This window comes from Corvus brachyrhynchos, unplaced genomic scaffold (assembly GCF_000691975.1).
Source record: "Corvus brachyrhynchos isolate BGI_N302 unplaced genomic scaffold, ASM69197v1 scaffold68, whole genome shotgun sequence".
NCBI classification, from domain to species: domain Eukaryota; kingdom Metazoa; phylum Chordata; class Aves; order Passeriformes; family Corvidae; genus Corvus; species Corvus brachyrhynchos.
This window is the reverse complement of record NW_008240039.1, coordinates 1,272,014-1,283,408: the sequence shown is the minus strand read 5'-3', so window position 1 is coordinate 1,283,408 and position 11,395 is coordinate 1,272,014. Positions and strand designations below refer to the sequence as shown.

Below are 11,395 nucleotides of genomic sequence, written 5' to 3'. Positions count from 1 at the left end.
GTATTTGATGAATATTTATCTCTCTGATTCCTGAGGGCCTTTCCTGAGTGCTGACATCCTCCTGAGCTGCTCTGACCTCCCAGCTGAGCTCCCAAGTGTATTTTGCTGTCCCAGTGGCACCTGAGCAGGAGAGCTGAGCCCAGCCATCCCCACGTGTGGCTCAGACCCTCCTGCAGCGTTGTCCTCTTGCTGACAAGCAGTGGTGGGCACATCTCCAAGCTGAACACACTCCTGTGCCCCTAGAGAAGGAGCAGGCTGGGTTATTCCTTTGTGTGACAAAAGCAGCACTTCAGCTTTGAACACACCTGGGAGGGGCAGAGGAGTCCAGGCATGGTTTTTGCTCTGTTTTACATGGTGGCTTCTTGTCCTCTTCCCCTGGCAGCAAATGTACATTGCCTTTGTGAAGAACTCCAGGTTCACCTCTCCCAACGTGCTGCCCATGATCAACTTCATGCAGCGCACGCTGACCGAGATGTTCGCCCTGGACACGCACACCTCTTATCAGCACACCTTTATCTACATCCGCCAGCTGGCCATCCACCTGCGCAGCGCCATGACCGTCAGGAAGAAGGTGAGCACCTGGCCCTGCTGGGGAAGGAGTTTTCCCACCCTCCTTGGGGGAAATGTGTGGAGAGGAGGAGTTGCAGTCACCCTGTTCAGGCTGTGGTGGTGGCTGACCCATTGCCGGGGCTCCTGGGAGTTGTCTGTGCTAAAATTTCAGCCAGGAAGGAGAGAAAATGGAAGCTTGGGGGTGGCTAATTGTGGCCTCCCTGGACCTGAAAGGAGGCTGTGAGAAAGTCTCTGCCCAGCTATTTCCAAGGGCTCAGAGTGGCAGGATGAGGGGGAATGGATTCACACTGACGGAGAGGAAGTTTGGGTTGGATCTTGGGAAGGAATTCTTCCTTCTGTGAGGCTGGGCAGGCCCTGGCACAGGTTGCCCAGAGAAGCTGTGGCTGCCCCTGGATCCCTGGAAGTGTCCCAGGCCAGGCTGGGTGGAGCTCAGAGCAGCCTGGGATGGTGGAAGGTATCCCTGCCCACGGATGATCCCTTTGAACCCAAACCCTCATGCGGGGTGGGAGTCGCTTTTCTCTCCCCACTTGCAAGAGTTGGTGGTGCACTTTCCATCTTGGACACCCTTCTCAGCTCTGAGGCTGCTGTTTGCAGCCTGTGTCACAGAACCTGAGGGTAAAGCAGCTTAGGAGCCACCCTGGGGTGTTGCATCCCCCCAGCAAAGTCCGTGCTGTTTAAAGGACTTAGGTGAACAAAGCAGCTCAGACCTTTGGGGAGCAGCCCTGGTTTCAGCCACCTCCAGTCTGACCTGGGAAATCTGAGTCAGATTGCTAATCCTGGATTTAGTCCTGTTTAGCAAAACAGACCCCACAGATTAATTGTTCAGCTGCCCCCAAGCAGGGTAGGATTGGTGCCCAGCTAAATCTCCTGGCTGGGCAGACATGGGGATAAATAAGCGGAGATAAATGAAGTCTGGGCTGCAGATCCCCTAATTGGATTGCACTGGCTCCTTACACCCTCAGTTGTGGCCCAGACAAGGAGCAAATCCACTTGATTTCACAGCTGGGGAGGGCTGTGGAACTTGAGATGGGAATGGCACCACCGAAATGCCCAAATGCAGGCACTAAGCCTGTTTAGATGGAGCGGTGGATGGTGGTGGGAGATGATTACCAGAGCAGATTGCTCGTCTGTTCCTGTGCAGGAGAAGCTCAGAAAAGCTTTTTGGTACGTCTCAGTGACCTGGGGAGAGCTGGCAGAGCTCGGCCATGCCCAGCTGTGGCTTGGCTTTAAGTCCCTGCTGCAAGGTTTGGCCCAGTGGCTGCAATTAAAGGATTCTGTCCCTGTCTCAGGACTTGTGCACCCTGCTTTTCCACGCAGAAGAGATGAGCTGGGCCTTGAAAGTCTGGAAAACCCCACAAGTGGGGGCTGAGGCACCTTGTGAGTGCTGACTCCTGTGTTTTGAAGGGGATACCGGCAGAACTTTTTGGGAAGGGTTTCCTTCAGGGACTCGTGCTCTAGCTGGGCTTTTATTGAATCTGGCACCAAGAGCTGCTGCAGCACCTGCCCAGAGTCTTGGAAACTATGTCCTGGCCTGGTGCAAGCCTTGGGCCACTCCTGGCTGTGCTGCTGAGCCAGCCTGGAGTCCCTGCTGTCCCTGTGTCCCTGCTGTCCCTGCTGTCCCTGTGTCCCTGTCCCTGCTGGCCTGGTGCAGTGGTTTTGGTGGCAACCAGCAAGGCCAGAGCTGCAGGTTTGCTCTCTGCCCTGCTGCCTGTCACTTTGACCCTGCAGGTGTAAAGAATGAAGCTGTGCTGGGTGGTGTCATTCCCAAAAGTGCTCCTTGCTCTGCCAGTGATCAGCTCAGTATTTCCTGGGCTTTGCCACATCCCAGTGTCTGTGTGAAGCTGGGAGCTCGTCCTTCTCAAAGCAGCCACTCTTGAGCAACACCAGGCTGGTTTTATTCCCTTTATTTCCTTCAGGCACTGACTGGTACCCAGTGAACTTCAATGGCAGCTCCAGTGTTGCTGTTCCTCCTGGGTAAAATGAGCCTGGAGAGGAAGCACAGTGAGCACCTCTCAAATGTCACGTTTTCAAGCTTCCACCTTTATTTTTTTTCCCCCTTTCCTGCAGGAGAACTTCCAGTCAGTCTATAATTGGCAGTACATCCACTGCCTGTACTTCTGGTGTCGAGTTCTCAGCACCATCCACCCCAGTGAGGTCATGGAGCCCCTGATCTACCCCTTGACACAGGTCATTATTGGCTGCATCAAGTGAGTAGAATTCTTAATTCTTTTTGCTCTGCTTCTGTTTACAAGGTTATTTTACTGTTCTGTGATTTGGATTTAACCCTCAACGGTCTCAAAGCTGCTTTTAATGGAAATTTTCCAGCCCCAGATGTGTGTGAGCACCTGTTTAGGTGGTGCCAAAGTTGTGGTGTGGGTTATTCTTTCCTCTTGGTGTAAGAAGAGTCTCAGTATGAATAACCTGGGCAGATTATCCTTGTAACTGCAAGGACAGTGATCTGCCTTGCTTCAGAAAATCCTCATCTCCAGCTCTGTAAATACATTTAGGAGCTGCATTTTTGGTGCCTGCTGGTTGGGATTTGAAGAAGTGGGACACAGTTGTTATTTTTGGGATGTCTGCTGAGAATTCCCTCCTCCCGTCAGTGTGTGTGGATGAACTGTTTGTGCTCTGAGGTGGCTGTCCATAACGAGCCTTGAGGGAATTTTGGGATCTCTGGTGATCTCCCAAATCCTGTTAGCTCTGTTAACCAGAATCTGAGCTTTAAAACCTGGTCTGCAAAAACTCCCCAGTGGTGATGGAGATAAGCAGATTTAAACGATCAGATAAGAGGATGCAAACATCCCTCCTCCCATCCCCCGCTGCTCCTGGGGAGCTTCAGTGGGCCTGGGGATGGATCCAGGGGGATGGATCCAGGGGGATGGATCCAGGGGGATGGATCCAGGCAGCTTCCTACCTGTCCAGGCAGATAAATCAGGGATCTGGGGCCAAGGAGAGGGGAGGTGGGGTGAGTCTCAGCTTGGCATGAGCTGCAGGTTTTGGAGCTGCCGAGGCTTTGGAGGTTTGGGGTGACCTCATTGTGGCTTTCCAGGACCTGAAGGAGCTACAAGAACGATGGGGAGAGAGGATTTTCAAGGGATGGGGTGACAGGATGAGGGGGAATGGCTTCAAACTGAAAGAGGGTGGGTTCAGATGAGATACCAGGAAAAGATTCCTCCTCCTGAGGGTGGGGAGGCCTTGGAATGCGTTTCCCAGAGAAGCTGCCCCATCCCAGGCTGGACACTGGGGCTTGGAGCACCCTGGGACAGTGGAAGGTGTCCCTGCCCATGGCAGGGGTGGAATTTGGGTGAGCTTTAAGTCCCTTCCAACCCAAACCATTCCAGGACTCTGAGATTCCAGGGCTGGGGAAGCAGAACCAGCTCCCAGCTGCGTTCCTTGGCGAGCCAGGCCGGTGTCTGGGATATGAAGGAGGCAGGTTGGTGGATGTGGGGCTGCTGTGGGACAGGACACTGCGTGACCTCTGCAGTCCCTTCTTTGCCCTGCTCCTGGTGTGCATCCCGAGGGATGGATGGGAGCAGAGCCCCGTTCCCGTGCCGGGAGGTGGCGCCTGGCCCCAGCACAAGGACGGTGTCCCCGTGTCCCCGGCACCTGCTGCGTCCTCCCCGGGTTCCTGCTGCTCATCCCCGTGCTGGCATCTCTCCACGCTGCTGGTTGTTTTTAGCAGCAGGAGCTCCTGTTCTATCCCTTTTTTCCCCATGAACTTTTCGTGGCCTTGCGTGCTCGGGTTTGTGCCCCGCTCGCAGCCTGAGCTGTAACAGTGAGGCTGTTCCCTGGTGTGTGCTTAAAGGAGGAATTGTGGTGCCTGTGCTGTTCCAGCCTCTTAGCACGTGCAGGGAGGAAGGCAGGGACAGCCTGGTGTCCCTGAGTGATGCCTTTTCCTGGTCTTAAAATCAAGAGGCATACACGGTTAGAAGGGGAAAAGGGATTTTACCTTGGCATTTATTTTTAAGGATCCTTAGGTGCACACGTCCAGGTCATGTGCATCGAGATGCACCCCGCCCAGTCTGTCTCTGTCTGTGTCTCTGTGTCTCCCAACATTGGGTATAACATTCTAGGTGTTACTAATTAGCAGATCTATCAAAGATTCCCCAATGAGAGGCTCAAGTGAGCCCCCCTCCCCAAGGAGCCTTCCCCTGGATGGTTCTATCTTGGTTTACAGAATGTGTTCTGGAGAGGACCTTGGGGTCTGGGGCACACTGATCCCTAGCTACCAAGCTTCTAAGATGTTTAGCCTCTTAGCTTGACAAACAAGTCCAAGAATGTAGGCAAAAAGCACTGGGAATACAGAAGCTGTAAAAAAGGTATAACAGGGGTATAAAAGAAAAGGCAAAAATCTTCATGGCATCATGAGCAGGGACCTGGCTGACCTGGAGCAGGGGCTGATGCTGAGAGGAGTTTTCTCTGTCCTCTCTGGTCACCAGGGCTGTGACAGGATGAGCTGTACCAAGTCAAACCAAGCCTTGGTGCTGTTCCCAACCCCACAGCCTGGGAAGAGGACTGGGGCCATTCCAAGTGATAGAGGGGCACTGGGGACTCTGCTCTGAGGTGAAAGGAGTCTCTTTGGAGGGACTGGGCAGCTGCTCCCAGCTGTGTTTGGCATTCCCAGTGCATCCAGCCCCGGGATGTGGAGCAGGCTGTGGCATGGCCACGCACTCTGAAATGAATGGCCTTGGTTTACAGTAAATCCATACACTTAACAGCTTTATTCCTCGATCAATTAATTCCTGAGAATGGCTTTCGTCATCTCCAGAGGTGCCAGGGCAGGGGTGTGAAGCAGATTTATTTCTGTAATGGATCCAGTGATAATTATTTCACTATTTTGAGGGGGGATGCAGCTGATTTATGGTGCCTGGTCAAACATTTTTATTTTGTGGGCTCTCCTGGATTGCTCAGCAAGTCCTTTGGGGAGGGAGGGGTTCATTTATCAGCTTGGGTCTGTCATCTGTGAGCTGTGGTTTAAAAACATAAAAATTTTCATGCTGGAGGCTTCCATGACTTCGGGTACAGGTCATTGAGTGAGGGGCTTGAGAGTGGGACAGAAATGAGGTGTGGGGGGCTTTAGGCGTTGCTCTCCATTCTCCCTCTGCTCCTGGGGGAGCTAATCCTGCTCAGTCCCAGCCTGACAGGGAGCTGGCATCAGTGACAAACCTCAGCTGCACAGCTCTGGGAGCCCTTTCTCCCAGCAGAGCTGGAGAGCTGAGCTGTGGCAGGAGGAGTTTCTGTGTCAGTGTTACGGGTTTAACGCAGGGATTTTATTTCCAGCTATGGGGTGGCTTCAGCAGCTCTGCAGATTTCTTCAGCCGAGTAGGGGAGTGCTCTCCTGTGTCACTGAAGGCTGCAGGTGCAGTTCCTGTATAAACCTGACCTAATAGAATCTGGTTTTATTTACTTTTCCTGCCCAGGCTGGTGCCAACAACTCGGTTCTACCCCCTGCGCATGCACTGCATCCGTGCCCTCACCCTGCTGGCCGAGAGCACCAGGACCTTCATCCCAGTGCTGCCCTTCATCCTCGAGGTTGGTTGGACCCTGCTGGCACCTTTTCCCTGATAAACACCCTCACTGCACCACCAGCAGCTCCCAAGAGCTCCCACTTTGCTCACTCCCTAAAATCCCTGGCAAACAGCACCAGACTCGGTGAGAAAACAGGATTGAGCTTTCACTGGGCTGTGAGTCGTACCTGAGCCCAGTGGGGTGTGGAAATGCATCCCCAGGGGCTTGAACTGGTGCACCTGGAGTAGGCAAAGGGGTTGCCGGAGAGATTCAGAGCCTCAGCCTGCTGCAGGAATTGCCCAAGCTCCATCCTGCTGATGTGGTCATCTCTTGGTGAAGGCAGAGTTGTTCCTGACTGCAGACAAGGGGAAGTGGAAGAGAAAAAAAAAAACCTGAAAGAATTAGAAAAAAATAGTTAGGAAGGTATCTGTGAGGAATTGAGCTGGCATGAGGCTGGCCACTGAGGAGGAGGGACACACACTGCTGTGGTAAGTGCCTGACTCAGCCAGGCTCACTCCTAATCAAGTTCTGTTGAAGCAAAGGCTTTTGTGGTTTGGGGTTGCTGTAAAGGTCTCTTGCAGACCACATCCTCAGCCTGTGGAAAGTTTATGAACCTCCTGCTCCCTGGCCTGGGTGGCTTTGCCATTCCCCTGCTTCCTTCCTCTTGCTGCTGCGTGTTTGAAATCCTGCCAGCCAGATTTTGGGACAGAGGCATCTCCCCTCTGGGGTCGTGGTGCTCGGGGCAGGGAGGGTGAGGATTCTTTTTGCTTTTTAGAGCTGTCAGAGAGAAAACTCAGAGCCTTCCCCCGTTTGCATTCTGGCCCTGGCACCTTGTCCCTAATCTGAGTGTCAGGCCCCAGCCAGGTGTTGTCACTCTGCCCCTGATTGTCCTTCAGGTGTTCCCACCCTGCAACCTGATCTCCCTCAATTGTTCCCAATCTGCCCACTCAGGTGTCCCCATTGTGTTCCTGATTGTCTTCAGGTGTCCCCATTGTGTTCCTGAGTGTCCTCAGGTGTCCCCATTGTGTTCCTGAGTGTCCTCAGGTGTTGCCCATTGTGTTCCTGATTGTCCTCAGGTGTCCCCATTGTGTTCCTGAGTGTCCTCAGGTGATCCCATTGTGTTCCTGAGTGTCCTCAGGTGTCCCCATTGTGTTCCTGAGTGTCCTCAGGTGATCCCATTGTGTTCCTGAGTGTCCTCAGGTGTTCCCACTCAGCACCCTGGGCTCCCTCAGGTGTTCCTGCCAAAACCTGTCTGAGCTGGAAGGATCTGGGCAGGGTGTTGGTACCGTGATTTGGGGCTGGGAGGTGGAATGAAGGGTCCCAGCATGGGATGTGCTCCATTTGTTAGGAAGGGGAAAAACCGCTGTGTTCCAGCTGGATCTAAGGGCAGTGAAGGAGCAGCCGTGGAGTTTGTGACCCTGTTGTGTGCAGGTTTTGGAGAGGGCTCTGCAGGGCCTGCTTGGAGCTGCTGGTGGAAGGAGTGACCATAACTCTGCATTTCCCTTCTGCACCGAGCAAACCCAGCCCTGGCTGCCTCTCAGCTCGGCCCCGTGGCTGCTGCTGCTCCAGGAGACACAGATTGAGGGTCGGTGCATTCCCAGAGGCACAGGAATTCCCCAGCTGCCAAGGGAAGGGAGAGCTGGCTGCCTGATGCATCCTGACAGGGGCTGCTGCCCCCCAGCATCCAGCCCTGCCCCTGCTCTGACTCTGCTTCCCAGCATGGAGCAAGAGCAGCAGCTTGCACGATTCCATCTTGGACCAGGAGAGGTGGCTTGGGAGAGAGTGCAGAGCAGGCAAGGGTTTATTTTTGTCTTGCTGCTCTCCTTGAAGAGTCTGTGAGATCCCAGCCTTCCTTTCCTTCCTCCCTTCCTTCCCTCCCTGCAGTTACTTTGCCAGCAGGGCTGTGGGTAACCATGGTGGGGAGCTGCCCCAGCAGCCTCACCTTTGCTTTTCCTCGTTCTCCTCCCTCCACCAGTGTGCTGCAGCTCTGAAACTGCAGATGAGGTGAAGTGGGGAGCTGCTGGTGCAGCAGATCAATGTCCTGCAGCACGTGGAAGGTGAATGCAGCAGGTCCCACTTCAACACTAGGGGGGAAAAAAAGCCACACAGAAACAAAAAATCCAAGAGATTCCCCAGCAATGTGATGTGGGGAGGCTGGAGCAGGTTGCCTGGATAGATAATGGAGGGTCAGTCCTCAGAGATACTCAGAATATTTGAGTGGACGGGGCTGAGGTACCTGCTGGAGGTGACTTGCAGGGTTCCCTTCCAGCCCCAGCAGAAAGTTGGGCAGCTGTGCTGAACTGGGCAGTAAAATGGGAGCAGTTTAAGGAGATTTCCTCAGCCCTGCCCTCAGTGAGGAGGGGAGGGAGTGACAGAGCTGGGGGAAGCTGGCCCAGCAATGAGCCTGGCCCAGCTGGGAGCGGCTGTGGGGCTGCCAGCTCAGGATCACAGCAGATGCCAGGGGCTTTTCCCAGAGCCTGAGGGCAGGAAAAGGGGGAATGGATGGGGTGATGCAGTGGGGGTGCTGTGGTGCAGAGCTGCTTTGCACTCTGGCAGTGGGAACTGTGTATCCCAGCTCCCTTCCCGCTCCCCACGTGGAAATTGGGAGCTTGGCAGTGCCAAAAATCCCTCTCCTTCCTGCCTGTGCTGCCCCATCCTTCCCTCTGTCTGCCAGTGGTTATCCCTTCAGCCACACTGTTGGCTTGTGACTGTCCTGTGGCCCTCTGGTCCCTCATTATCCCCCTCCCACCCTGCCCCAGGATTCCTAGACATCAGTCACGCTCTCCCTCAGCCTGGCTGTCAGCCCTTCGATGGGAACCACACTTCCTGCCCTTCCCAAAGGCCCTGCCCAGCTCCCTGCCACCTCCTGGGCGACTTCCAAAGCCTCTGGCTTGCCTTCCCTGCCTGCCTGGAGGCGTGGGAGGATCGCAGGGAGCCCCGACGCCTTTAATGTGTCTGACCTGGGGAATCAATAGCTCTGTTTGGGCCAAAGAAATAACTGTGCATAACGAGGTTTATGGCATCGATTCCCCAGGCAAGGGCTCTTTGTTTGCACAAGCCCCCACGCTCGTCCCTCCGTTCCAAATAACCTGGATTGACAAATAAAATGTCAGAAATCAATAACAGTCTCCGTGCTCCTGTGGCCTGGGGGCACTGCTGTGACCTGAGCAGCCTCCCCCTCCTGCTCCCCTCGGCCTGGAGCAGCCCCTGCGCTGCATCCCCACCTTGCTGGGCTGCTGGGGGCTGGTGATGGATGTGCTGCTGCTGCACAGAGGGAAGAGAAATGATTTCCTGCTCGGGAGGGCGATTTCAAGGCGTTTGGGCACAGGCTGAGAGGAGCTGGGGCTGCTCTCGAGGTGCTCCAGGGTGGGGAGGGGGCAGGACACGCTCCTCACCCCTCTGTGGGTGTGCCAGGTGTGCAAATGTTACCAACTGGTGGCTTGGTTTTTGGTTAAATGAGCTCCTGTTGCCACTGCAGCCTCCCTCGACTGCCACGTGGGATCCTGTGGTGGGGATCTCTGGGAATCTGCCTCATACCCAGTGGTTTGGACAGGTCTCCCTGGGAGAGTTATTTCAGTGACAGTGAATTTGGTGTAAGCACCATTTAGTCTTGCTTTGAAACCCTTCTCACCTCCAGGGACAGCTCCAAAACCCACTCCAGCTTTGGGGTACAACCTCTGACCGTGAGAAGGGTGGGGCTGAGGAACAAACCTGAGTTTCTCATGCTCTTGCTTGGGTTGGTTTCCTCTTCACACCTCAGCACCTTTCACACCCAGGTCTCCACAGCTTCAGGTGTGGTTGGTGTTTCCTCCCTCCCTGTGTCCCTGGCTGGGATTTTTAGGAAAGCTGTGATCAGGAATTGGGGTTTCTGGATTGTCTTCTTGGCTCTGCCACCACTGCATGCTCTTAGCTGAGTCTTTTGGTGGTTGCTTTGTGCTGGGATCACCTTAACACTAATTTTTTCTTTTCCAGGTTTTCCAGCAAGTGGATTTCAACAAGAAGCCAGGCCGGATGAGTTCCAAGCCCATCAACTTTGCCGTGATCCTGAAGCTCTCCAATGCCAACCTGCAGGAAAAGGCCTTCAGAGTAAGTGGGACCTCGGCCTCCAGCAGTGCCCGGGTTCCCTGTGACCAGCAGAGCACAAGGAATGTGCTCCATGTCCTGTCCCCAAAGGCTGGGGACACCTTTCCCAGCCTGGGAAATCCGTAGGGTTTGGTTGCTGTAGGAGATCTGTAGGGTTTAGGTTGTATCCAGTCGCTTGATTTGTGTTTCTCCTGCTCAGGATGGACTCATTGACCAGCTCTATGACCTGATGCTGGAGTATCTCCATGGCCAAGCCCACAGCATTGGCTTCCCAGAGCTGGTTCTCCCCACTGTCATCCAGGTAAGGGGTAGACACTTCTGCTGGTGCCATGAACGTGCACAGAGTGGGATAAAGTCATTTAAACTAACAGTGAGCTCAGGGTGGCCTCAAAATGAGGGGAGAGCCATTTACCTTTTCTTTGTTTTAGTTTTTATTTGTCCTTTGGGGAGTTGTTGGGGGAGGAACAGAGGCACAGCACCTAATGAGGAGGCTGGAGGTAGGGGAGAGTGGCTCTGGAGTTTGCCACTCTGCTGGGAGCCAGAGTGGAGCAGAGGCTGCAGAACTGCTCCAGGATGGGGTTGGGATGGTGAACTCAGGTGAGTTCTTGGCTCTTTGGAGCTGTCCCAGTTGCTGCAGGGTCTCAGAGCAGAACCTGTGCTCCGAGCCCCGGCTTTTCCTTGTCCTTGGCCTCCCGAGGTGCTCTCCACAAGATGGCAATCTTCCCTCCCAGTCTTCCCCAATCTTCCCTCCTCAGGCTCCTTCTCCCCAGGTCCCTGCACACGAGCCAGTGCAGTTCCTGTGTCCATCCCTCCTCCGTGGCGAGCCTGGTCAGTGCCCCACCACCCTCTGGGGGAAGAGCCTTTCCTGATACCCACCCTGACCCTCCCTGGTCCAGCTCCAGGTGTTCCCTGGGTCTGTCCTGGTGACAGGAGCAGAGGCTGGAGCTGCCCCTGAGGAGGAGCTGCAGACAGCTCTGCTCAGTGCTGGAATGTGTTCCTGTGTCCATCCCTCCTCCGTGGCGAGCCTGGTCAGTGCCCCACCACCCTCTGGGGGAAGAGCCTTTCCTGATACCCACCCTGACCCTCCCTGGTCCAGCTCCAGGTGTTCCCTGGGTCTGTCCTGGTGACAGGAGCAGAGGCTGGAGCTGCCCCTGAGGAGGAGCTGCAGACAGCTCTGCTCAGTGCTGGAATGTGTTCCCTCATTCCCAGCCCTCTGTGTTTAACTCAGGAGTGG

General features: G+C 54.7%; 1 protein-coding gene across 1 annotated transcript in view; it reads left to right on the top strand.

Moving 5' to 3' along the window:
- Positions 1-11,395, top strand: part of NOC2L (NOC2 like nucleolar associated transcriptional repressor) — a gene marked incomplete at its 5' end in the record, with an annotated part of 29,622 nt that overhangs the window by 5,760 nt on the left and 12,467 nt on the right. Inside the window, 5 exons of the mRNA XM_017743969.1 lie at positions 383-571; positions 2,638-2,777; positions 5,991-6,102; positions 10,051-10,164; positions 10,361-10,462. Coding sequence (XP_017599458.1) covers positions 383-571; positions 2,638-2,777; positions 5,991-6,102; positions 10,051-10,164; positions 10,361-10,462 — 657 coding nt within the window. The remainder of the gene's footprint in view (positions 1-382; positions 572-2,637; positions 2,778-5,990; positions 6,103-10,050; positions 10,165-10,360; positions 10,463-11,395) is intronic.